General features: G+C 37.8%; 2 protein-coding genes across 2 annotated transcripts; one reads left to right on the top strand and one right to left on the bottom strand.

Annotated features, from left to right (window-relative positions):
- Positions 1–1,092: 1,092 nt before the first annotated feature.
- On the bottom strand, positions 1,093–24,113 carry draxinb (dorsal inhibitory axon guidance protein b). The gene is made up of 8 exons (XM_066671831.1): positions 24,043–24,113; positions 6,678–6,755; positions 3,585–4,045; positions 2,994–3,151; positions 1,856–1,970; positions 1,681–1,773; positions 1,348–1,437; positions 1,093–1,213 (listed from the first exon to the last, which is right to left on the bottom strand). Exons 3-8 carry the CDS (start codon positions 4,042–4,044, stop codon positions 1,101–1,103), a joined length of 1,029 nt encoding a protein of 342 aa, XP_066527928.1. The 5' UTR covers position 4,045; positions 6,678–6,755; positions 24,043–24,113; the 3' UTR covers positions 1,093–1,100.
- her12 (hairy-related 12) lies at positions 23,763–26,222 on the top strand. Its single transcript, XM_066671832.1, has 3 exons — positions 23,763–24,249; positions 25,143–25,264; positions 25,362–26,222. Exons 2-3 carry the CDS (start codon positions 25,196–25,198, stop codon positions 25,764–25,766), a joined length of 474 nt encoding a protein of 157 aa, XP_066527929.1. The 5' UTR covers positions 23,763–24,249; positions 25,143–25,195; the 3' UTR covers positions 25,767–26,222.
- Positions 26,223–27,346: the final 1,124 nt, after the last annotated feature.

The raw sequence follows: 27,346 nt of genomic DNA, 5'->3' as shown, positions 1-27,346 counted from the left end.
ATAGCTTTGTGGAGTTCTGTGATGCACAGTGTAAGAGATGAAAAAGCAGAACATGTGAGACTAGAAAACAGAGGCACAACATATCTGCCCTTATTTAGCAGATACAAGTCTCCTGTCGGTGTGGTGACTCTCATAAAGCAGGCTTAGCACATGCTGCTCCGGAGTGATTAAGATTCAAGCCCAAAGGAAGATTTAATGGTTTATTGGGAGATTATGGGCTTTTGCTTATTGTGTCCATCATTCAAACAGGCTTTGGTCTGGTTAGCATTTGTATTTCTATACATAATTATTTCAAGCTTGTTTCAGGCAGATGTTACATTGGAAAATAATATTATTTTTCAGAAGACAGCTTTTTTCTTCTTTCTTTATCACCCCATTTCATGAATAAAATATTTTACATTTCCTTAAAGGAGGGAAGAAGAGGAAAATGATAAAGGAAAACATTATAAATGCATTATAGCCTATGTGTGATTTTACTATTAATATATCAGATTTAAAAAAAAAAAGCACAGAGGTTAATGCCAATCAGACAACTGCACTGCTAACCAATTAACATGTAAATGATAAAACTAATAAGAGCTACTCAAATGTTATTAAGAGAATATCAGTGGCCCATCAGAACCATTTAAGAAAAAAATATAGCACTGGCCAAACAGCACAGGACAGGAAGTGCTACTAAACTTAGCACAGGAGCAAAAAGGAGGGAAATATAACAGGGTTAATACCAATCACTCATCAGAAAATAAAGAGAAAAAATTATCCAATGAGATTTTATTTTGGTTAGTTTAGGTTGAAATAGTTTTGATAAATGTAATGTAATTTCAGAAATCTTGCTTTGTATCCTTAACATTTTAATACAAATAAAATACAAATACATTTTAACCAGAAATTTCAGAAATAAAAAATATTAAGGGTTATAAAAATAATGGAAAACTAAAATTTTGGAGTAATTCACAGGTTCTGTTTTCTCGATGTTCAAAGCAAATAAACAGTTTATAATGAAACTACAAGACTAGTGAAATTACAAATATGTATTTTGCAAACCCCTATTATACACAGCAGAAATATGAAAAATCCCACAAGAACAATTTAGGAAAAGTTTAGACAAAGTTGAATGCCCCTTGAGATGTGTTTGTGTATTCAGGATCAACACAACGTCCCTTTTTTTGGACAACACGATAATGCAGGTGAAATTTAGTGAAGCAATGGAGCCCTACAAAGACAAAAAAATATATTCTGTAAATTACACTGATATAAAATTTATATAACATTTACAATGACTTTAAATTATTTTGGAGAATGATTTATTAGATCTTGTAATGGTCACAGATTAATATAAGTACTTACCCTCTTCACACATACAGTCATCATAGCATTTGTTGTTGAGGCCTCGATTGTAAGGATCACATACGTGCTTTCTGAGGTTGCAGCAGGAACCTGCTTTATATAACACACAATTTATTACTAAAGTCCTGCACTGCACTGATAAAAAACTTGCCACAATTTATTTTTTGAATGAGGCTTAATAAGAACATTCACATAAGGATTGTTAACAATTTAATATACATTCCTAATGCTAACATTGCTATGCTATACTACCACATATTTTCTGTCAGCTTTATTATTATTTATTATTTTTATATTGCATTTATACACGTAGAAAACAGAAAACACTGAGACCTGGCATACAGTCCAAATGATGATTACAGCTCATAATTTCTTTTGAAGTCATCATCTTCTTCTTACTCCTTAAGCTCTCTGTAGACAGTCTGCCTATAGAACAATTGATATAAAATATACCTTTAACACCATATTCATTTTGACCGGACATATCTGTGTATGAAGTGAATCTCACCTTTCTTTTTCAAATGCTGCTGTGTTTCTGCACGTTTCAAAGACCCATAACCAGTGTGGTCAAACAATACCATGCCATGAATAGGTACTACGTTCTTAAATGAATCACCACCTTCCTGGAGGACACACATATAAACTGCTCAGTGAAATAAGTAACTCAAGTTGTTTAGCATAATTTCACTTTGATTAAAGTAGTTATTTCTTATATATTAGCAAAGCAGGCAGCACGGTGGCGCAGCAGGTAGTGTCGCAGCCACAGGTGGGTTCGATTCCCGCTCCGGGTGACTGTCTGTGAGGAGTTTGGTGTGTTCTCCTCGTGTCCGCATGGGTTTCCTCCGGGTGCTCCGGTTTCCTCCTGCAGTCCATAAACACACATTGGTAGGTGGATTGGCGACTCAAAAGTGTCCGTGTGTGTGAGTGAATGTGTGTGTGTATCTGGCGCTACATCTGGTGTGTAAGTGATGATCAGGTAGGCTCTGGACCCACCGCGACCCTGAACTGGATAAGCGGTTACAAATAATGAATGAATTAGCAAAGCACCTTCATTCATTCATTTATGGTCTTTAACCGCTTATCCATTTCAGGGTTGAGGTGGGTCCGGAGCCTACCCGGAATCACTGGGAGCAAGGCAGGAACATATCCTGGAGGTGTGCCAGTCCTTCACCGGGCAACACACAATCACACCTACGGACACATTTTGAGAAGCCAATCCACCTACCAACGTGTTTTTGGACTGTGGGAGGAAACCAGAGCACCCAGAGAAAACCCACATAGACATGGGGAGAACACACCAAACTCCTCACAAACAGTCACCAGAAATGGTACTAGTACCCCCAACCTCAGGATCCTGGAACTGTGTGACTGCGACACTATCTGCTGCACCGCCGTGCCGCCTCAAACCACCTTCAATACATACATATTCACTTCTAGAGGTATATAAGAGGTACCTCAGAACAGTAGGAGAACATAGGAACAGTATTTCTCTACTGAGAACAGGAAATGAGGACACAAAACAGGGTGAAATACAGACCAGATTCCAAATGGGTCTCAGAATACTGAAAATACAAGCTCTGCATCTTTTGGCTACTATATTATCCAGGTAATTTATTCACATGAAACCATCATGAGCATACAGCTACCTGTGATTTGGAGAAAGGGGGCTTAGAAGAGTATTCTTCACGGGTCACTGAAGCTAATGAAGGTATGAATGTTCCAGAGATAGTTTTAGGATCCATTGGGGAAAAGGTGGGCTTTATGAGACTCTGCCCCTTCCACTCTTTCTCTGCAAGCTCAGGTTCTGATTGAGTAAATATCAGCCAAAGAAATGGTTATTCTCTGTACAAATGCACAATCAAATTTATTATCAGAAACAACAGATATTTACATTTTCTTCTTAATTTAATATATTTATTGTGTTTTTTTTTCTCATTTTATTTTTTTTAAGATTTCTCAGTTTTGTACTTAATTTAGTAACTGGGAAATGTTTACTTTTCATATAGGACAGTGAAAAATAAGATACCACCAAGCTCAAAGGATAAAGGCTAGCGTGTGTTTTCTTTGAGACCAAGAAAAAAAGATATCTTCTTCTAATATCTAGTGCAAACCACAGAACAACTTAAAATGCTTGGAGGAGAACACTAATGGCCTACTTTCAACTTCAAGTTTTTTGAAAAACAAAACAAAACAAAAAAACAGTGTGACAATGAGTTAAATTAAGTAACGATACTCACCTCTGCCATACAGAGCACTATGTCTATGCCTTTCAAACTCTCTATGTCCAAAGTGATGGTCTGTGTTGATTATTATCTTTTCATGTTTGAGAGACACTCTTTTCTTTCCTAAGCATTCAAGCCCTGGGAAATGCCTCTTTCTCTGGCTTGTTTTCTTCTTCTGGTCTCCAGGACCCATCTCTAAACGCACAGGGCTAAGGCCCTCAAGCTCAGGCTTATCATACTGAGGCTGAATCATGATGTAGCAAGGCCTACCACTCAGTAGTATTGTATTCAGCCTCTTTTTAAACCCAACCAGCCTCCTCTGAGATCCAGCATCATTCCCTAGTTCCTCTGTGTTGGAAAGAGTAACAGCACTTCCAGCAGTATTCCTGATAAATTTAATACTGGCCTCAATAGCATGTGTTACTAAGACCATGGCAAGAAGGAGAGCAGATATAAAATACCAAGAAGATGTCATCCTGAGTATGAGAAGAAAATAAGAGTTAATAAATGTATATCAAGTCATACTTAGCAATCATCAGAGGACAATAACAAAAACAGCATGTGAGCAATAGTAACAGTAACAGACTTTGTCTTTAAACAATAAACATAAACAAGGCCATTTAGCAATGCCATTCCTTGGGCTAGACTCTTAGTACTTAATTTCCTTACCCAAAAACACTGATTACATTGCAGGCCACTCCTAATATGAGCATTTGACAAATGCATTTTTAATGATAAAGGAGCAATAAGCCACATTCTCTAATTATTTTCTTCACATTATAAAACATTCATTTTACTGTATCAGACATTCTGTAATAAACCTGTTTTAAATGTGGCTGCCCCCATGTTGAGGACCCTCTCTATGGAGCTGTTCAAGCACTAAAAAGACATTTCTTCATATTATGCAAGTTGCCCTTTATAGAATACAAATAACAATAAACACTTTAATAAATGTTGTCTGCTACTCTTCTAATACTGCTAGGCTCAGTATTAGACACTTTTTGCTGTGGCAAACAATGTTTTGGATGAAAATACTATATATTTTAATAAATGATGTTGTGTATTTTTACATTAAAACTGCTAAGAGACACCTGTGGGTGTTTACAAACAAAATATTTATCTTCTGCAAAACAAATGTAGACTCAGATTTAGTGGTTTTAGCTCAAATAATTTGATATTTTTCCAGACTGAAAGCAAATGTAAAAGCACACTTTGGGCAAATAGAACAGTAGAGAGATGTTTTAAGCCATGTAAATGCAACACAGTGACTGTGGCAGGCATTAAAACTCCTCTGGCCTATAAGGAAATTCTTCCTATATGTGCTGATGACATACTGGCTTCTCATCTTTTTAATAGCTTTCACTGCCTTCAGCCCTAAAGTATTACTGAGAGAGATTAAAATAGCCCCAAAATACACCAACCAAGACAGGACTTTGAAAAATGCTAGACTTCCTTCTTTGTGTACTTGCCACACATAGCACTGAAGTCATAAACCTACATTGGCTTGCAGTAACACTCACAGATTTGATATTCTCAATAGACTTTGAAGAGGCTTTTTTTGTCTCAATATTTAAACAAATTGTCTCAGGGAAGTTTGTCATTTTGTTTTCTGTGTTTGACATTTGATCACACATATAAAAGACAGACAAGATGCAGACATGTAAACCCGTTTGAATGGCTACACTTTTGTAAGCATCTTTGAGATGTGGATGAAGAACTGATCTGAGCTGAGGGATTTTACCCCAGCAAAAATGGATTACACACTCTTTGGGGGTGTGTGTGTGTCTGCTAGCTAATTATTCACGCTAAGTTTGCTTTCATGTCCTGTCACACCAAAGATATAACAAATCCCTCTCTCACACCCAGAGATCCATAAGAATGTAAAGCTGCTTTAAATGTCAGAATATTATTATCAGGGGATATTAAAACTAAATTAAATAAAAAAAAATAAGAATCAGGAAAATTAGGAAACATGTTTAAAAGAAACTTATACAGGAACCCCATACTCTGAATACAATACAAGGGCAGTTGCTTTCTATTTTTCAAAAACTACACAGTCCACATCTTAGAAGTTGGTTGTATTTGTATAATCTCAACACATGCAATGCTCCTGAGTTCAGCCCAATATTCTACTTGATATTCTCATCTCTTTCTCCCAAAGATGAAATCTTTAATCACTATTTATCTGATGAGGACAGTTTAGGCGGTCTGCCAAATATTTCACAATTGTTAAAAGTTCCACTCTTGTATCTTTGTATGTATCTTTTATTTTTTTTAATCCAAATATTATTTACATTTTGTAAATGTTATTTAGATTTCTCCATGTCTAAGCTGATTATCTCATTCCTAATCCATCCCCTAAGAAATATCATGTGTCAAATCTATATCCAATAACATCCATTTACTCCTTGTTTTCAGTAGGTAACCGAGAATAATTCTACTCCAAACCTCGCTGGTTTCAAGAATAGCTGACCTCTATATGTTGTTGAATCAGTTATTTCTCAGTGGAAGAAGTTGTCTTCTTGAATATTATTATTAAAAATTCATTTGACTACCCTGCATTCATGGTTTGTAATTTCTATAACCCCAGGCAAAGCATGAATCCCATTTCTTGAAACAGTTTGTGCTCTTAATTATGGAAATTATATCAGGACACTGAACCCCCACAGACCGACTTGTTCTACTTAATAAACAAATACTGTATGTGACTATGAACTATTTTAGCATGTTTCATCATCCTCAATTGCACCAAGTTATGCCAGTGGCACTGTGGGACTGCTGATCCCCCCACGAAACAATTGTTACCTTCAAAGAATGAAAGAATCATCAAAGAAAGACAAGAATAATTTTAGTGTACTTCTTGTTCTGTTGTCTATGGAAATAATGACGACACCATGAATAAAATCTCTCATTTCATTTTATCCATTACAGTGGATTGTTATCCCAAGACAGGGTCAATATTACAAAGAAAACATTAAAAACATTAAAACATTTAATTTTATTACGAAAGTCACAATCTCATGTGAGGCAATAGCATATTTAAACCCATTATGAAACAGTCTAGCTGGTTTATTTAAAAAACAAACAAAAACATAACGCGCTAGTTACCTGTTTGTTGCTGGTCCGCTGCTGAGTTTCTTCAGTAAGTGCGGTTAAATATCTTAAACCAGTTTTAAATTGGCGTATCTGTAAAAAGCATCCCGGCAATACAGATGTGAGAAATACTGATACACTGACCCTGATTTTATTTCCCCCCCTTTTTTTTAGAATAAACACGCCCTCTAAACTTGGATTGGCTGTTCGTTCTAGTTCTAGTTCGTTTCAGCCTATCAGAGCACAGAACGTGAAGTTGTATAAACCAACTGGGTTTGTCAGAAAACAGGTGGAAAACATAATGGCAAAACAATATATTGAACAAAACATAAAGAAAGACAACGAAGCGAATTATGTCAAACAAAATGGCGATGGTTTATTTTAAAAACAATATCAATGCCAGTGAGAATTTACACTCAATAGCCACCTGTTTTTATTACACAGATCAACCATAACATTATAATCACCTCGTTTCTACAGTCACTGTCCATTCTCTCAGCTCCACTGACCTTACAGGAGCACTTTGTAGTTCTACAATTACAGAGTGGAATCCATGTTTTTTACCCCTTTCACCCTGTTCTTCAATAGTCCGGACCCTCACAGGACCACTACAGGGCAGGCACGATCTGGGGAGTGGATCATTCTCAACGCTTCAGTGACACTGACATGGTGGTGGTGTGTTAGTGTGTGTTGTGCTAGTACGAGTGGATCAGACACAGCAGAACCATTGAAGAACAGGGTGAAATTGCAAAAATAAAGAATACAGAGCAACAAAAGGACTATAGTCTGTAATTAACTTGGAACTCAAAGAATGGACAGTGACTGTAGAAACAAGGATGTGTTCATAATGTTATGGTTGATCTGTGTATATTGCTTTATTTCGTCAAGCGTAATTTTCAGATATCCACAGTGGTTTAAAAACTAAAATGGCTTTCCAAACCATTTTTGTGTTAAATTCATCCATACAGATGTTGTTATGTTCAACTTTGGCCTCTAGATGGCAAAAAAGACCAAGTCTCACCGACTCTTATCTCATTTGAGCTTTAAACGATTCTATTGATTACTTCAGTTAGTTTTTTTTAAACAATGTTCCAAATCTTACACTCCGCAGTTTTGTGTTTTCACCCAAATGTTATATAATTTAAATCAGATGCAGAATATAACAATATAGTAAGAAGACACATATAAATATATATATTTTTAATTAAATTATGTATTTTTTAATTATTAATTTAACAATAGTAATCACACAATAATTTGTATTATCTTTTATTTAAACAGTCAATTAATACAGTAGTGCAAACATTTCCCAGTCTTATTAATATAACATCTGGAAGCATACAATTACACTACAGGTTTTCGCACAAACGCATACTAATATTTCCTTTGTACAAAGGTATGGCTGGTATTCAGATCTCCTGATCAATATGCTCATGTTCCAGGTACCTGTTAAACAGCCCTTTTCTCTAGTAAAGCATTAGCTGCTCATTAACACTGGCCATTTAAAATGTCCATTTGTGGACGACATAAAACCCATTCAGGGCTGTTTTCTTTACAATGAAATGTCTTTACAAAAGACATTTTAACGTGCAGATATACAAAAAATCCTTTGCCTTTTTGGAGCAAAAAATAAAAATATAAATCATTGTCCAAAAAGGAAGAAATATTCCTAATTTGTAATGGAAGTTACAAATTGGTCATTGCGATTGGTCATTTCAGCTGGTACATTCATAGTGATTGATGAACAACTATGAATTTAAAAGTGAAATTCCTGCACTCAAATAAAGTAGGATAAACAGATTTTAGACAGTGATTTTAACACACACAGAGAGAAAGAGAGAAAGAAAGAGAGAGAGAGAGAGAGAGAGAGAGAGAGAGAGAGAGAGAGAGAGAGAGAAATTAAATGTTTTCATATTTCACATATCCTGACAATGTGTGGATCAGCACTACTGGAGATGTTGGATCGTGTTTTTTTTTATCAGTTCTTTTAGCAAATTATTGCTGGAAACACAGAGGAGCCACATCTTCAGCTGCTGTAGGAAAGAAGCGGAGGGTTTCTCGTGAGTACTTGGAGTAGCCATCATGGAAAATAAGAGCCTTTTTCGGGGTGAAGAATGATACTGTCTTCTCCCATAAATCTGTGTGAGGAGCGCCATTGTGCAGCTGGGCCTCCAGAACTGTCCTGAGACGCTCCACACCATCAGTGCACTTCCGCTCCAGGCTCAGAAGCTTGCACCTGATAAAAGAGAGAGAATCAGCATGTGTCTATCCTAATCAAATTTCACCACAGCATTCTATATATCATTTGGCTGCTGTCCAATTAAAAACATTAAACATTTTTATCTCAATATATAATGATTTTTTTAGTTTATTACATCATTTGAACTGAGCAGTGGTCCCTCATGTCATGTGAAAATTTGATGATGAATGAACCTTTAAAAAAGCTTTAAAATAACTTGGAATTAAATCTTTTTACATAGACTTCCATTGAAATTTAAAAAGTGTTCTTCCTTCAATTGTAAAGTTACTATTTTTGGAGATACATGTATTTAACTGGACAGTGAGGACATTTAACATAAAAACAATGTACATACATTGTTCTCCAATCAAAGCTCACATAAATATCCAATAATTCACAATTATGGACCAAGTACATAAACTAGTAATTGAGTGAAAATAGAGCTACTCTTGGTAAAATATTTGCTTAAATGCACTTAAGTATCAAAAGAAAATAAACATTTTATAACAAATAAACTACTGAAGAAAATTAATTTGGCTGCCACTGGTGAAACCAGTAACTTAGTGGTTCATCCAATCCACAGCAACCCAAAGTGTACATTGAACTGGATGAGGATACCATTATGAAAGTAGATTTTACCTTGTGTGTAGATCTCTCATGGTCTTTGGTTGATTTGTGTCCAAAGATGAGTCACTTGTGTAAAGAAGGAAGATGTATCTGACTTTCATCTGCTCCCAGGCCAGCATTTATAACTGACATTTAATGAGATTCAAGTTCTCACACTCCTCAGCCAATCACAGGATAGCAATAAGACTACGATGAAAGACTGAACTGTTGGAATAATGGTGCACAATAGTTAAGAATTATATAAGCAGGTGGGAGGGAGGCCTTTACTCACCCTCTGTCAGTCAAGTGATAGACTTATTGTTAAGAAAGCAAGCAGCTTTGACTGTGTTATGAATCAACACAGAGGCAATTCTTTGGCAGTGAAATGCTGTGGGAAAGTGAAGTCAAACATCTGCTGTCCCCGAGCATGTAGTAACCTGCTGTAACTTACTATAACTATATATATATATAAAATTATTACTAAATTATATATATATTATTGGTGATTCTGTGTATTTGCTGACATGTGTGTGTGTTTGTGTGTGTGGGTTCGGTGGATGGGTGTTAATTGAGTACCTTTAAATGATTAAGGACACACCGTAATGAATGTTACTGCTCATTTGACGTGTAAATTAATTAGTATACACAGGTCTGCCATTATTAACAGAGGTAGATGCTAATTGATATACCTAGACACAGAGCTCAGATAATATTTTCTATGGGTGGCAACTTGGCTTGAGAGTCTAAGAAGTGGGGCATTTTGTGTATTAGGCCACATGTCTTTTGTATTCAGACTCAGTGTCATTAATCCAGAAGTGTGGGAAGCCTTCCTACATAACAGCTCCCACGTTTTCACTGCTGAAACAGGAGCATGTGAATGAAGGCTAGACAGCAGGCCAGCCAGCTGTGCATGCACTTGTGTTTCAATGCACTTTCAACCTTTTAAAGTTGAAAAGAAAATAACACACTCCAACTTAGCAGCTTCTGAGACTGAGAAGAGAAATTTTTGTAGATAACTCTTGCAGATTCATTTTTATAAATTGAACGACTGACATAATTAAATCATTTTTACGCCGTATGGCCCAAAATATGTGAAAAATGCTCATTCAAAATTGCTTCTCAAATTAAGGTTATTGTTAAGTGGCTTGTCACCTTTCAATGCAGAATCAGCCTTTGGGAATTTTTTTGATTAGACATTGGAACATTTTGGAGAGGATATGCTGGCATTGAGCCATGAGAACATTGGTGAGGACAAACTGGTGAAACTGTGTGTGTGCAATGAGTCAACCTTAAAGCAGGAGAATTGACTACATTTAAGGTGTGTCATTTCATGAATTTAAACATACAATATTGTATGGGATATATACAGGATCAATTCAACTAGCTACCTGTTCTGTGTTGTATAATTCCTGCCTATGAATACATAGTCTAAAAAATCAGTTTTTTCCACCTGTGATAATCCTCAAGGTTAAGTTTTACTCAAGAAGATATTCCACAAATTGCACCTTAAAAATATATATTTATATTCTTATGCAGAGTTAGCTCTTAAGCCAAACAGAAAAAGCCATAAAGAAATAAATAAATACATTTGTGAGGTCACTGCTTTCCCACACTAACATAGCACCATGAGAATGGTTCTCAGCCCTTTAAACACACCCCTCCACCTGCCGTTCAAAGCTGGGTTCATTGATTCTGAGTAACACACACTTCATTGAGCATGTGGCAGTCCTCGGTTCCTTAGTGTCATCCAAGCTCCCCATTGGCTGCAGACTGTGAGAACCTTCAGCAAAGCCAAGCCTCACACATTCATATGTAGATTGAGGAGAATAAATAGAGGAGAGAGAGTTCAGAGAGATCAGAACAGCTCCATCTTCTCCTCACAGAGAACTCCACAGAAGACACAGAGCTGGAATGAGAACTCTTCTGCTAACACACAAGGTAAATACTCTAACTCCTCACATTTCACTGACTTCAGGTCTGTACTTTATTAGAATTTATATCTAAGAAGTGGAACAGTGAAATTAAAGCAATGTTTTCTCTCTCTGTAGCTGAGGAAGTGGAGAAAATGTGTAGAGAACACATCAGCAGCAGCACTGAGGAGCTCAAGTCTCACCTGCAGGACACTTCCTAAAACAATATAATCCTGGTGATGATGCTACATACAGCAGCAACAACAACAACAGCATCAATCTACAGCAAGTGTGTGTGGTTCACTGAAGAAGAGAAGGCTACAGCATGTGGAGGAGCAGTCACTTTGTGTCTCAGTTTGAAAACAGGACTCGATCCCAGAGAAGACTCTAAGCACTTCCTCTACATGCAGCCATCCACAGAGAAAAACCTGAAGCTCAGCGCTTCACCTGAAACATCAGCAGCAAAGAGAACCCCCAGCCTCTACTGTTAGAGACTCTGAAGATCTACAGTCCTGGGTTCACTTTACAGTTAGAGACAAGCTCAAACATCTCACTCTAAGTCTCACATTACCTGCCTGTTACTGCATTTGTAGCAAAGGATTCCTCCACATTTACTTTAAAGAAGCTTTGATTGTGTGGAAGATGGTTCCATGAGTGAGTTTTGGAAATGTTAAGAACCTTATTCTTACTGTGTAAGTCTATTGTTCTGAATGTTGAAAGGCAGTCTGTACACTGCACATTCCTGCATGTGTAGGACTTTATTCCTCTTCTTTTACTTCTGTGAAGTGTTGTTTATTTTATTTTGTGAGCAAAAATACTTAACTGTTTCCAGTTTGGAAGCTATATTATAAATCATCTTCAAGATGCTAATTGTGTAAGAAAATGCTAGCATTTTTCATATGCTTTCAGATCTATTGATCTGTAAATAAAGCCCACATTAGGTTTTTGTTCTCTGCGTTTGACAGATGGTTTACTCCCAGTCACAGAAATCTAGTGCTCTGTTCTTGTTTTATCTTACTGTCAAAGGAGTCGATTTTTTAGTGTTTGCTCATGAGAACAACTAGTTTTTCTGTGATCTGAACCCTCGAGGATATAATGTCTGTGATATGTTTTTACTGCAGTGTGTTCCACTCCTGTGGAGTGAGATAATGATGAAAAGGTTTTTGGACTCTGTGCAGTCTCAGCATTTGTAGCACAAGTTTATTGTGATTTTTCAGAAAAGACATGCCTTTGCATGAATAGAAATACTGCTTCTATAGCTACATTAGCTGTGTGCACTGTAGAGTGAATTGTTTGCAGTTTCAAATGTTCTCCAGACTTGGAATATCTCAAGTTTACCACCTTCTGTGAAGGTTATGAAGGTCAAAGTGCTGTGTTTGTGAAAACACAAATCATTCTGTGCAAAAATGCCCTGAAAATAAACTGTAATGAAACAATCAATCTGCTGTCTGTTATGATTTCTATATGATTCAATAAAACACAGAATTAAAGACACACAAATTGTGTACAATGTTGGGTCAGAGCCAACATTGATGCAGGGAAAGGACTTTTGTTTACTAATAATCTAATATTCATGTGGTCCAGGAGAAGTAAATGGCAATTTGCTTTACATTTGTGTGTAATGCCGTTGTGTACATTTGCATGGACCATGTGATGCATTTACTTGATTATATTTGAGTTCTATACACTATATTTCCAAAAGTATTTGGTCATCTGCCTTCTCACTCATATATAAAATTGAATAACATCCCATTCTTAATCCATAGAGTTTAATATGATCTTGGCCCACCCTTTGCAGCTATAACAGTTTAAACTCTTCTGTCAGGGCGTTCCACAAGGTTTAGGAGGGTGTTCACTGATTTTGGATGAGGAGGCCTGGCTCACAGTCTCTGCTCTAATTCATCCCAGAGATGTTCTATCAGGTTGAGGTCAGGACAAGAGTTCCTTTCACAGGAACTAAGGAGCCAAGCCCAGCACCTGAAAAACAACCCTTACACCATAATCCCCCCTCCACCAAACGTACATTTGGCACAATGCCATCAGACAAGTACCACTCTCCTGGCAACCGCCAAACCCAGACTTGTCCATCAGATCGCCAGACAGAGAAGCGTGATTTGTGTCTCCAGAGAATAATTCTCTTCTGCTCTAGAGTCCAGAGGATGTGTGCTTTACACCACATAGCACTTGGTAGCATAAGGCTTCTCAGCCATGGAAACCCATTCCATGAAGCTCTATACACATGGTTGCTGAGATAATCTGAAGGCCACATGCATTTTGGAGGTCTGTAGCTAGTGACCTCTGTGCACTTCAGGATACCCCCCTCTGTCATTTTACGTGGCTTACCACTTTGTGGCAGAGTTGCTGTTGTTCCCAATCACTGACAGTTGACTGCAGAATATTTAGTAGCAAGTAAATTTCATGACTTGTGGCATCCTGTAAGATGCTTGAATTCACTGAGCTCCTGAGAGCGACCCATTCTTTCACAAATGTTTATAGAAGTCAGCATGCCTAGGTGCTTGGTTTTATACACCTGGGGCATGGAAGTGATTTGGTGGGTGAGTGAATACTTTTGGCAGTATAATGTATATTTCATTCATTGTCTATAACCGCTTATCCATTTCAAGGTCGCAAGGCAAGGTAGGGCACAAGACAGGAAAAGACCCTGGAGGGGCGACACCCACATCCTTCACAGGACAACACACATTTACACATTCACTCACACCTATGGACACTTTTGAGTCACCAATCTACCTACCAGTGTGTGTTTTTGGACCATGGGAGGAATCCGGAGCACCCAGAGGAAACCCATGCAGACACGGGGAGAACACACCAAACTCCTCAGACAGTCACCCAGAGTGGGACTTGAACTTACAACCTCAAGGTTCCTGGAGCTGTGTGACTGCGACACTACCTGCTGCACCACCGTGCCGCCCCATGTATATATCAATCTAAGTATCTGTAGATACAAAGACATCTATTTGATTAAGTTGACAAGTCTTTTAACTACACCTCCCAACATGCCAACTACACATGCTAACAAATCTGCACACACTTAGCAACTGATTCAAATCGCTAAACTTAAAGGGTAACGTGAAAACATCTAGAGATAAGGCAATTATTTGTATAAAAAAAGTTACCCAGCTTATTAATAACTTTGCCCATTGGTGCATCCCATCAAAATCCTCAACCAAAGCCATGATCACAGAGCAGATGTATGAAGAAAGGGGAAAAAGCGCTACTGATGAGACCCCTTAACATAATCCAAAATTAAAGCTTCTGACAATTCAAACAATTTACCCTGACTATGTTATGCTCAAACACTCCAGTATTTCACATGCCCCGTCTCTTTGATCTGCAAAATCAAATTTGAATTAATAAGTTTCACAACAGATATTTGGACCTCAGTGAGTGTGGAGGTGTGCGCGACTATGACTTGTGACTAAAGTGGGAACTCTGAAACACTGTATTTGCAACCAAATTAATGGATGTGAATCATATGAGCATCTATATTACAACACCTTGGGGAAGTGGTGGACAACTTTGTTATTCCAAATTACAAGTGAGTGGCAGTTGTCCATGATATTGTCATCAACTTGAAGCTGAGCATATGTTGAGATGCTGAAGAAAGAATTGAGACAATGTTCAATGTGTTTACTGCCCAGGACATACCACACAGCTACAGATATTATAAATAATGCACCAAGTCAAGACAGTACGTCACACGTTCGGCTGCCTGCAATCTCAGTGAACATTTCAAAATGGCTACAGCTGCCTTCAAAGAGAAACAAAAGAAACAAAGTGTTGTAAAGCATAAAATCATACAGGACAATGCAACTCTTTCAAACTCTACGTGAAATACTTGACAGACTGTTGGAGCAATTATGGCCAGGGACGTCAGATGTCAGATTCCAGCATCACAAAGAAAGGACAGCAGACAAGTGGAAGGTGCCACAAGAAATAGTAGAGGATCTGAGGCCCCTAATCACGCTCACCGCTGCTATCCCAGGAGGAAAATTTCAGCATTGACAATGCTCTGCAACCTGTCCTGAAAAAAAAATCAACTGTGACAGGAGGAATGAAATGAAGAAAAATAAAAAAAGGCCTTCATTAGGGAGATAAACAGCAAATGGGAACTTTGGAATAGGAAAATGGGACGTCTGAATCCCAGCAGCATCTACCTATTATTTTTGAATTCATTCATTCATTCTCTGTAACCGCTTATCCAGTTCACGGTTGCGGTGGGTCCAGAGCCCACCTGGAATCATTGGCCACAAGGCGGGAATACACCCTGGAGGGGGCGCCAGTCCTTCACAGGGCAACACAGACACACACACACACACATTTACTCACACACTCACACCTACGGACAATTTTGAGTCGCCAATCCACCTACCAACGTGTGTTTTTGGACTGTGGGAGGAAACCAGAGCACCCGGAGGAAACCCACGCGGACACGGGGAGAACACACCAACTCCTCACAGACAGTCACCTGGAGCGGGAATCGAACCCACAACCTCCAGGCCCCTGGACACTACCTGCTGCGCCACCGTGCCACCCCAAAGTATAACATTTGAATGTAAATATCGATCGCTCCCTTTTGTCTAAAATTTTATATTGTTTACGTTCTTCCTGAATACTGACTGAGTATTTTTGATCTTCCACAAAACCTCTGTTGCGTCATTGGGTTCAGAACGCATTGGTACTTAATCATTCATAGACAACAGATTGATTGTTTCATTACAGTTTATTTTCAGGGCATCTTTGCACAATGATTTGTGTTTTCACAAATACAGCACTTTGACCTTCATAACCTTCACAGAAGGTGGTAAACTCGAGATATTCCAAGTCTGGAGAACATTTGAAACTGCAAACAATTCACTCTACAGTGCACACAGCTAATGTAGCTATAGAAACAGTATTTCATGCAAAGGCATGTCTTTTCTGAAAAATCACAATAAACTTGTGCTACAAATGCTGAGACTGCACAGACTCCAAAAACCTTTCATCATTATCTCACTCCACAGGAGTGGAACACACTGCAGTAAAAACATATCACAGACATTATATCCTCGAGGGTTCAGATCACAGGAAAACTAGTTGTTCTCATGAGCAAACACTAAAAAATCGACTCCTTTGACAGTAAGATAAAACAAGAAGAGAGCACTAGATTTCTGTGACTGGGAGTAAACCATCTGTCAAACGCAGAGAACAAAAACCCAATGTGGGCTTTATTTACAGATCAATAGATCTGAAAGCATATGAAAAATGCTAGCATTTTCTTACACAATTAGCATCTTGAAGATGATTTATAATATAGCTTCCAAACTGGAAACAGTTAAGTATTTTTGCTCACAAAATAAAAAATACAACACTTCACAGAAGTAAAAGAAGAGGAATAAAGTCCTACACATGCAGGAATGTGCAGTGTACAGACTGCCTTTCAACATTCAGAACAATAGACTTACACAGTAAGAATAAGGTTCTTAACATTTCCAAAACTCACTCATGGAACCATCTTCCACACAATCAAAGCTTCTTTAAAGTAAATGTGGAGGAATCCTTTGCTACAAATGCAGTAACAGGCAGGTAATGTGAGACTTAGAGTGAGATGTTTGAGCTTGTCTCTAACTGTAAAGTGAACCCAGGACTGTAGATCTTCAGAGTCTCTAACAGTAGAGGCTGGGGGTTCTCTTTGCTGCTGATGTTTCAGGTGAAGCGTTGAGCTTCAGGTTTTTCTCTGTGGATGGCTGCATGTAGATGAAGTGCTTAGAGTCTTCTCTGGGATCGAGTCCTGTTTTCAAACTGAGACACAAAGTGACTGCTCCTCCACATGCAGTAGCCTTCTCTTCTTCAGTGAACCACACACACTTGCTGTAGATTGATGCTGTTGTTGTTGTTGTTGTTGTTGTTGTTGCTGTATGTAGCATCATCACCAGGATGTGGCTTTTCTCTGGTCAGGATTACGTTGTTTTAGGAAGTTTCCTGCAGGTGAGACTTGAGCTCCTCAGTGCTGCTGCTGATGTGTTCTCTACACATTTTCTTCACTTCCTCAGCTACAGAGAGAGAAAACATTGCTTTAATTTCACTGTTCCACTTCTTAGATATAAATTCTAATAAAGTACAGACCTGAAGTCAGTGAAATGTGAAGAGTTAGAGTATTTACCTTGTGTGTTAGCAGAAGAGTTCTCATTCTGGCTCTGTGTCTTCTTTGGAGTTCTCTGTGAGGAGAAAATGGAGCTGTTCTGATCTCTCTGAACTCTCTCTCCTCTATTTATTCTCCTCAATCTACATATGAATGTGTGAGGCTTGCCTTTGCTGGAGGTTCTCACAGTCTGCAGCCAATGGGGAGCTTGGATGACACTAAGGAACCGAGGACTGCCACATGCTCAATGAAGTGTGTGTTACTCAGAAACAATGAACCCAGCTTTGAACGGCAGGTGGAGGAGTGTGTGAGAGAGAAGTGTGTGAGAAAGTGGTGACCTCAAGCTCTGTCACATGACATTATTGGGTTAATCGGTGAAACAGCACGTGCCGTTCGTGTAGTGTGATATTCTGTACGTTAAAAAGTATTTACCAAACTAACTTTTACTCTGCCAACAGAGATGTTCAGTTATTTTGTACAAACCATTAACAGTGATATTTACACACATTCCCAACTGGAATCATTTTGTGACAAGCACAAAGATACACTCGAAAGGGCACCACATGCTCACACTTGCGGACAATTTTCACAGCCTATACATGACTAAAATGTGTTAATAGACAGTAGGAGGTGATGAAAGCTGGTTAAACAAAGCTAACAAACCCAAAGAGACACTCCAAAGAGGCAACAGCTGAGTCTTAATAAAGACTAAAAGAAGACCCAGTGCCATCCAATACACAACATAGCACAAAAAATATTTATGCTGCCAAAAGACTCTAAACTAGCTTCTATGCTGTTCTTTCAAAATGAAAGATGCATTTTTTTCTATCTCATAGTATGACCTTGCAGGTGGCCACACATTTTGTTCCTATGCGAATAATTACAGATATAGCACCACTAAAATTTGCTGTCTTCACATATGAGCTAAAAAATCATGTCTGGAATTTTTTCAGAGTTGCCTTTCACCCAAGTGAGGTACAGGAGAAGGTTTTCCATGTCAGATAATTTCTGTGTCTGTGCAGCATGTGCACGAGGCATAGCATCAATGATTCTCTTCACACATGGACACACTACTTTTGAATCTGTACAGGAACATGACTGGGTAATGTCTGGTACATCTGTTATAGACATGTACATACACAAAGAGTGTTATAGTGCATGTGGAAAAGGGACATAAAGGTTTTTGTAGAATAATGTTTTTATTGTTGATTACACAAAACCAATACCTGTAGAAAACAGAAAGCTAAAGTCATTGTCCAAAACTAAAGACTAAAGACTGTAATCACATTACAGTCTCCCTGGATGTTTGACTTGTTTTCGTATTCATTTTTAGCTTTGATGTTTTTTAGCATACACTTTATAATACATGTTATGTGAGACAGAATATTGTTAGGGCTTGTTAGGGCTATTGTTAGAGAATCACCTTTTAGAACACTATGTAGTCCTGGAATAGACAATAAACCAACCCACTGTGTTTGAAGTCAAAGAAATTTTTAAAGTTTAAGAAAAGATTAAAGTGCATATTTGTACCAGACTTTTGAGTTGAAGCCAAAACGACAGATATTGTGAGAACATACATTTTACGCTAAATAGGTGTTCCAGCTCAAATTCCAGTGCAACACAGATGTAGTTAAATGAATAGCAGAAATGAATACAGCAGTAAAAGAATGAGACTTCTCTCTGCAGAGCTTTCCCACACTCTACCAATTCTCTTACTCTCTCTCTCTCTCTCTCTCTCACACACACACACACACACACACACACACACAAACCTAAATAGAAGTGTGGCTCATTACATGCATTTTAGCATATGGCCCAGAACTCAATAGAAATCTCTAGGAACTGGCAGCTTGTGTAAATGCATCCATTTAATTTAGCAAATTTATTTAATGCTTGAATATATTGTTATATTTTATTCACTATGTCACCACTGTTATTATTGTAGAGTTATATTCGAATATTAGAAATGTACATTCTAAAAAGATTCTCTTTTATCTTCAAACACTGGGCAATGTTAATCATCTAGATATGCATGTCAATATGTCAATATGTGTATACATTTTAGAAAGAATTTTAGAAGGATTTGGTGCCATGACCCCATGTCTGCGAAGGTCTTTTTCTGCGAAGGTCTATCCTCGTTCTTGTCACAAAATGATTCCAGTTGGGAATGTGCGTAAATATCACTGTTAATGGTTTGTACAAAATAACTGAACATCTCTGTTGGCAGAGTGAAAGTTAGTTTGGTAAATACTTTTTAACGTACATAATATCACACTACACGAACGGCACGTGCTGTTTCACCGATTAACCCAATAATGTCATGTGACAGAGCTTGAGGTCACCACTTTCTCACACACTTCTCTCTCACACACTCCTCCACCTGCTGTTCAGGGCTGGGTTCATTGTTTCTGAGTAACACACACTTCATTGAGCATGTGGCAGTCCTCGGTTCCTTAGTGTCATTCGAGCTCCCCATTGGCTGCAGACTATGAGAACCTCCAGCAAAGCCAAGCCTCACACATTCATATGTAGATTGAGGAGAATAAATAGAGGAGAGAGAGCTCAGAGAGATCAGAACAGCTCCATCTTCTCCTCACAGAGAACTCCACAGAAGACACAGAGCCAGAATGAGAACTCTTCTGCTAACACACAAGGTAAATACTCTAACTCCTCACATTTCACTGATTTCAGGTCTGTACTTTATTAGAATTTATATCTAAGAAGTGGAACAGTGAAATTAAAGCAATGTTTTCTCTCTCTGTAGCTGAGGAAGTGGAGTAAATGTGTAGAGAACACATCAGCAGCAGCACTGAGGAGCTCAAGTCTCATCTGGAAGATAATTCCTAAAAAAGCAGAATCCTGATCAGAGAAAAGTCACAACCTGGGAATGACACACCACGTCCTGACACAACAACAACACAAACACTAACAACCATTACAACAGCAGCAGCATCGGTCCACGTGTGTGTGCTTCTCTATAGCAACAATGCATCCACCCCACACCAGACACAATGCTGATTTCTTCATCCAGGGAGAAATGACCAACATTCTGTATCTCAAACATCAGCAGCCAAAAGAAACTCCAGCCTGTAGTGCAGAGACTTTGGAGACACAGCTAGGGCCTCTAAGAGCATGCACCTGACACAGTATGGACAATGTAACTGTTTATACAGTTAAACAAGAGCATGAGTCCATATTCTTTAAGATATTGGGCTGTTTTTGCATTTATTCCCAATTGGGAAATTGTATGAAGTTCGAAAGCTTCCTGCCATGAGCAGATGGTAGTAGCTCTTAACAGAGCTTTATAAGTTTCTACTGTTTTAGTAGAATTATACTTTGTTGAATTTGGTCTCACACTGAGAATCACTCTCACTTTGTTTCTATGAAACAACTGTCTTGAATCCAATGGATTGCAAAATGTTGAATTAACTTCTTGTTCGAAGCAATTTTGTGTATCCATGATCTTTTTTTTTTCTTTTTGTCATAATAAAACATGTACTCTTGATTTTAAGAGGTGCAATATTCATGTGTCTAACTGTAAAACCATGTTGGTGTTCTTGTTACTTTATTCAAAGTGATCATTATATCATAAATCATAAAGATGCCATGCATCTATATCAATAAAAAAATATAAAATGAATTGTAAAATGGAATTTGTGTCAGTTATCGTTATTTGCTTCACATGCACCACACATGAAAGTGATTAACAACAACTCAGCTGATAAGAGAAGTATACAATGTATGATTTCCTGAAATGTGATTTACTGTGATCACAGATAAAGTGTGACAGTCAGCCAAGCTCCAGAGACTATATATTTAAGTGAACTAGTTTTGTACACGTCAAGCCTAATTAGCTTGCAACACCAAACAGTTACTTTTACAGTTCTGGGAATTATTAAGGATTCCTACACAGTTAGACCAAATAAAGCAAAACAAAACAAAACAAACGCTGAATTACAAAGCAAGAGAACAGAAAAATACCCTGCAACATCGTCACTTTATCACCTCTGCAGCACAAAACAGTTCCAAAGTCATGACTTTACAAGGCAACATTCTAAACTTTGAATGCAAATTAATTTTTTGCTGCTTTTAGAGCTTCATTCTAGAGTTTTTGTGTTGCACCATTCTTTGGGACACATAGTAAATCAGTGTGTTGGTGGAAATCTGATTATAGATAATTAATTTTTAAATTTTATTTTCAACCTTTCTGTTATCCACATTATACAAATAGCCACGTTTACAACCTGAGAGATCTTGGGAAAGTCTTGGGAGCATATCTGCTCTTAAAGTCCAGATGGTCCTGCAATGTGTAAGGTCTCCCCCTGGAACAAAGGGAGATCAAACACCGTGGCTAATGTGATGTGTAACAAGACACACTTCTTTTGTCCCTTTATTGAGGGCAGTGAATGAATGGACTGTGGGAAAGGGAAGATAGCCCTCTCACACAGAATGCATGGGAATCTCAGCCTGCCTTTCCAAGAGCAGTTCCTTTAGTGCGCTACAGGTGTTTTAATAATAATACATTCAAAGAATTTCATTAAAAAATATATACTAATTAATTTTCTCCCAAAGTTTATTAAGAAGCTGAAAACTTACCAAACTGAAATTCAAAATTCAGTGTTCACAAGGCGATTAGAATGCAATTTTAAAATAATAAAAAAGCAATAATGACTGATATTTCTTCTCTATTGGTAATATATTGCCAATGGTCCATGCATAGTTTTATTGCTTTTTGTTGTTGTGAAAAATGAACAATACTTCCAGCACTGGCCTGCATTTATTTAGCCCATGACCCCACTCAATGATGGGAGAACACTTGGCACTATCAAGCACAGACATTATTGTAATAAGAGTGTAATCAGGTAAATTAAAAAATACTAATACATCTATACATATTCTATCCATCCATCCATTCATTATCTGTAAGCGCTTATCCAGTTCAGGGTCACGGTGGGTCCAGAGCCTACCTGGAATCATTGGGCACAAGGCGGGAATACACCCTGGAGGGGGCAATGCATATTCTAAATCTGACAACATCATATGATATTTATACTGGTGGTCTTCACAGCTAAACATTTATTGAACATGACCTATGCTTTACAGAACTAGGGCACAATCTCTCCTTTTCATTTTCTCATTTCATTTTCTAAGGTGTCAGCCACATATTCAAAGGGATTGATGGCTGTGCACCGGAGGTCTGGTACTTTCTCACACTCAACCAGTCAACCAAGCTGCCTCTGTGTAGAGACAATAGCAGGCATCAGTCATGCTTGTGCTCTTCTTAAGAAACGAGTCAGTGTGTCTGTGGGGTGAGGATTGTGTGAGACACATGCTCAGACTGGACAGAAAAAAAAAATGCAGGACAGCACAGATTGAACTAGCTAACTAACTAAACCCATTTCCAAACATGACATTAGATTCTACAACTATTTAGGCTTTATTTCTACAAGTCCATGCACACTGTTTTACATACAATTGACTGACTGTGACTCACCTGAGCCTAAGAAATTCGCTGTTTGAATTCACTTGTTGTGTCTTTTGAACATTAGTTTCCAAGCGTACATGCTTACCCAGTAAACAAGGAACGTCCCTGGACGTTCAAAATATGTCTAAACGTAGTCTGTCCGTCAAGGACATATTTTAAACGTCAATGGACGTCCAAATTCCATCTTAATAAGTTAGTTAAGTGGTGACCAATCGATAACGTCAGTGGACGTCCAAAACGCGTTTTATACAAGTAATTTATTTCGGGACAAATTAATAACGTCAATGGACGTCCAAAATACGTCTAATAGTCGTCTTTTCAATGTCTGTGTTTGGACGTCTTTTCAACTTTAATTTTCAACCTTAAGAGAACGTTGAATAGACGGCAGTCATTGCGTTATTTCAACGTTGAATCAACGGCTAATTGTTTACTGGGTAGCCTTGGCCTTGACTGAATATTCATGAGATTAAAAAACTAAATAATAATAATAATATATTAATGGTTAAATGTGAATCCATAAGTAAAAACAGGTAAAATTTTGTGTGGACATTCAGTTACTTAACATTATATATATAACACTTTATATATACATAAACACATATGAAGCAGTTGGGTACTGGGATAAACATTTATACGTTTAATTATCGATGTTTTCTTTGTTGGACTATTCACGTCTATCCTCCAGCCTGATGAAGCTCATAAGAAAGTACAAGAGCACTGCTGATGTAATGGCGAAAAAAACCGTAATGTCTTTGAACAAATTTCGCTGTGAAGTCCCCGAATGTGACCAGAAGATAAAGCGGCTGTCCACACTCTGCGTTACTGATGTATTCCGTTTATTTAAGCCGATTTATTGATCTTGCACGTGTGGTCTGTCGCTTCCCTCGTGTGCCATAGCATGATTTTAATGTGACGTTTCCTAAGTGTCTGGATCCGGACTAGGCCACGTGGACGTGGCAGCTTTGTCAGATTTCAGCGTGAGATTTCTGACACCTTACCTCTCTATCAAAAGACCCAGCGGTAACAGGCCGTGTGTTTGCAGCTGTTTTGAAGCGCTTTGATGTGCACGTTCCAACCACGTGCCGTCAGCACACCTCTGTGTTAGTCACGCTCCTGGAAGATACGCTTAGACACACATTAGACGACAGAACCACAGGAGAGCTGAATGCTGGGTCTGTCTCTAATGGGAGACAGTAACTACTAAGGTTGGCTCGTGCACTTATGATTGATTTGTACATCTTCAAGTGTTCATTTCTATAATTTTAATAGTAGTCTTAGGAAATTAGTTTTTTAAAAATGTATTTACACTTTTCATTTATGAACCTCTGTATTCAGTTTGAGAATATACCACAAAACCACACATGTTTAGCTTTGTCAGTAATACAGTAATTAATAAAGTACAATAAAAAAAAAAGAATAGTTCCCAGCAAACAGTCCCTGTTTTTAGAGAAGTTTGACAAAATATAAATTATCTTACAGACTTATTTCATATCTCAGTAGTTATTTAGGTATTTCAATAAATAAATATCCATTTGCAAACACCTGAGAGTATTTCAACATGGCACATCAGTATATTTTTATTTAAATTAATTTAAAATGTTTCAATTTTTGTGCATAACTCCATTGTTGACCTGCGATGTCATTCATTGTTTTGATGTTAAATGCTGCAATTTAACAATGGATAGATTTTTAGAAGCATCAGATACATAGTTAATCTCACCACTGAACTATTTTGACTCTCTTTATTTCTCTAGAATAAAACATTTCACATCGAATGACTTAAATAGTGAGAGAAAAATAGGAACTTCCTATTAAAACTTAAACAAATCCACAGGTCTTCAAAATGAGTACTGTTCCTGAAAGTTACCCAGAGCATATGAGAAAGTTCTCAGATAATAAAAGTGGCATACTTCTGATACCTTGGGAAACTTTCTCCCAGCACAAGACTTGCAGCCAGTTAACCATAAAATGAATGGCCTCTATTGTTGTGATGAGCCAGCCCTCTGGTCTCAGAGTGTGGGAAAAGTAATCCAGCACAAGCCACATGACTTTGTAATGGAAATGTCGGACTATAAATACAGCCTGCTCTCCCTCCCAGGGTCTCACAACTGATCCTGTAGCCAAGGAGAAACAAGCTTTAAAACAGAGGAGATGGCTCCACACTCAACTACACTTCCAACATTTGACCATCTGAGATTCAGCGATAAGGATAAACTTAAGGTATGTTTCTGTTAGTTTGGACATTTCTGATTCTTATGATTTGTCATGTTCCATTGTTTTTTAAAAATATTCTAATAACCTGCTATTCTTTTTTCAGCTGAGAAAGCCAGTTGTAGAAAAGATGCGCAGAGACCGCATTAACAGCTGCATTGACCAGCTGAAGAAGCTGCTGGAGAAGGAGCTGCACAGTCAAGACCCCAGCAGCAAGCTGGAGAAAGCAGACATCCTGGAGATGACTGTCAGCTTCTTGAAGCAGCAGCAGCGTCTGCCAGCTGTATTGGCTCAGAAAGACTATAACGAAGGCTATTCCCACTGCTGGAGGGAGTCTCTACACTTCCTTAATATCCATTGTAACAGAGGACGGTCAGCCCAGGAGCTCCAACAGCTCCACCAAGCTCAGCGATCCAGCTGCAGCCCACATCTCCCATCCTCCAGCTCCCACTCCAAACACAGTTTGGTTGGTCCACAGCAGCCTGGAAGGGCCGTCTGGAGGCCCTGGTAAAGTTATGAACAATGACTGCTGAAACCTGAGGAACAGTGACGTTCACGTCCCTCAACGAAGTAGGAGATATTCATTCCAGATGCTTGACAGGATTTGTCTTCATATTGATTGGCAAAACTTGAGATGAACATGCGTGAGACTGTTTGTGCCAATAGGGTTCTAATGATAACTGTGGCCTTATTAGTTATTTAATAATGGCTCTTAAAGGGATATTTAACACATGTATAATGTTTCCAATGTTTTAAAACTTCTGTTAGAGCAAATGGATTGTGCTGTGTAATGTCTGTATAAAAGGTTAATGTCGACTCCAGTGGAGTATATATTGTATGCAAACCAGATGTTTGAATTTGTGTTGTATTTACAAGTGTTGCAGAGAATATTTCTCTTTGTGTTGAGAATTCAGCACAGTATTTTCAGTAAGGATTGCTGTAACCTTTGATAAAGGAACCATTCCACATTGTGTGTCTATAATGAACTTAATGTATTTTGAATTTTGTTTGTCATTTTGTAAAACCAAGTTCTTGAAAATTTCTTTCCTAATAAAGTTTATTTTCCAAAATAACATGTTGAATGTGCTATCTTCCTTCAAAACAATAGAATATATGTTGGAAACTTTGTTTAATTGCATAAGAATTGTGATTTTAAAATATAACTAAAATCATTGCACTCAATGCCCTCGACGTACCAAACCTCAGAAAATAAAACATGATTCATAAAGTATATTGTGAAAATGTAGTACATCCTAATTTCTAGGATATATATATATATATAAAACCTTACATAACCAACCACTAAATGCATGCTAAATACATACTGCCTGCATGAAGGTGATGTAAACTCTCCAGTAGTTTTGTTAAAGTTGTTTTCCAATATTTTATTGTTTAGAAATTATGCATAATTAAGAGTCATTCAGATGCTCCAGTCTAGAGAAACATACAGTCAGAATTATTCACAGTGATTGTGAACCATGCATAAAACACAAAATAAAACTCAAAGAAAACGTTTATTCCAAATCTAACTCTTTTACTTTTATCAGCATTACATAGAACAACACAGAAGACATGTAGATTCACAGGTCAATTTAAAAATGGAATAAATGTAGTATATTATCAGGGTTGCCTTCACTATTATCTCCACTATCTCTATACCTTTCCATACAATGCACATTTCTGAATGACTGTTTATATAACAGAGATTAAAAAAATATTTAAAATAATGAAAAAAATGCATGGCCTTGATTTTTTTTCACAAAACACCTGTTTAGTATCAAAATATTTGCTTTACACACTAAAACAGGCACTCGGGAGCACAGATGTTGCCTTACAAAATGTCTCTTAAAGGCAGTCATTGAGACTCTCGTCTACGGGCACACTTCCATTGTTCTACCCTCCTGAGAGTATTATACACTGAATAGGAGAGTAGTGTGGGAAACACACCCTTTCAGCCTACTCACACACTCTAGAGTCAATGGACACGACCTCCTCTAGACATATCTTTCAACCACTCATCTGCCCCCAGGGTCTCTGTGTGTGTGTGTGTGTGTGCTCTAAAAACAGTAGTGACAAATTGAGACGAATATG

The sequence above is a fragment of the Hoplias malabaricus genome, chromosome 5, assembly GCF_029633855.1.
Source record: "Hoplias malabaricus isolate fHopMal1 chromosome 5, fHopMal1.hap1, whole genome shotgun sequence".
In the NCBI taxonomy this organism is placed as follows: Eukaryota; Metazoa; Chordata; class Actinopteri; order Characiformes; family Erythrinidae; genus Hoplias; species Hoplias malabaricus.
Note: the sequence above shows the minus strand (reverse complement) of the source record. Positions and strands in the feature narration are given on the sequence as shown.

Coding starts and splice junctions, on each gene's coding strand:
- draxinb (XM_066671831.1), bottom strand. CDS start 4,044: ATGACATCTTCTTGGTATTTTATATCTGCTCTCCTTCTTGCCATGGTC. Junction 3,152..3,584: donor TAGTGCTCTGTATGGCAGAG/GTGAGTATCGTT, acceptor TTACTCAATCAG/AACCTGAGCTTGCAGAGAAA. Junction 1,438..1,680: donor TCATTTGGACTGTATGCCAG/GTCTCAGTGTTT, acceptor TATATAAAGCAG/GTTCCTGCTGCAACCTCAGA.
- her12 (XM_066671832.1), top strand. CDS start 25,196: ATGGCTCCACACTCAACTACACTTCCAACATTTGACCATCTGAGATTC. Junction 25,265..25,361: donor GCGATAAGGATAAACTTAAG/GTATGTTTCTGT, acceptor TTCTTTTTTCAG/CTGAGAAAGCCAGTTGTAGA.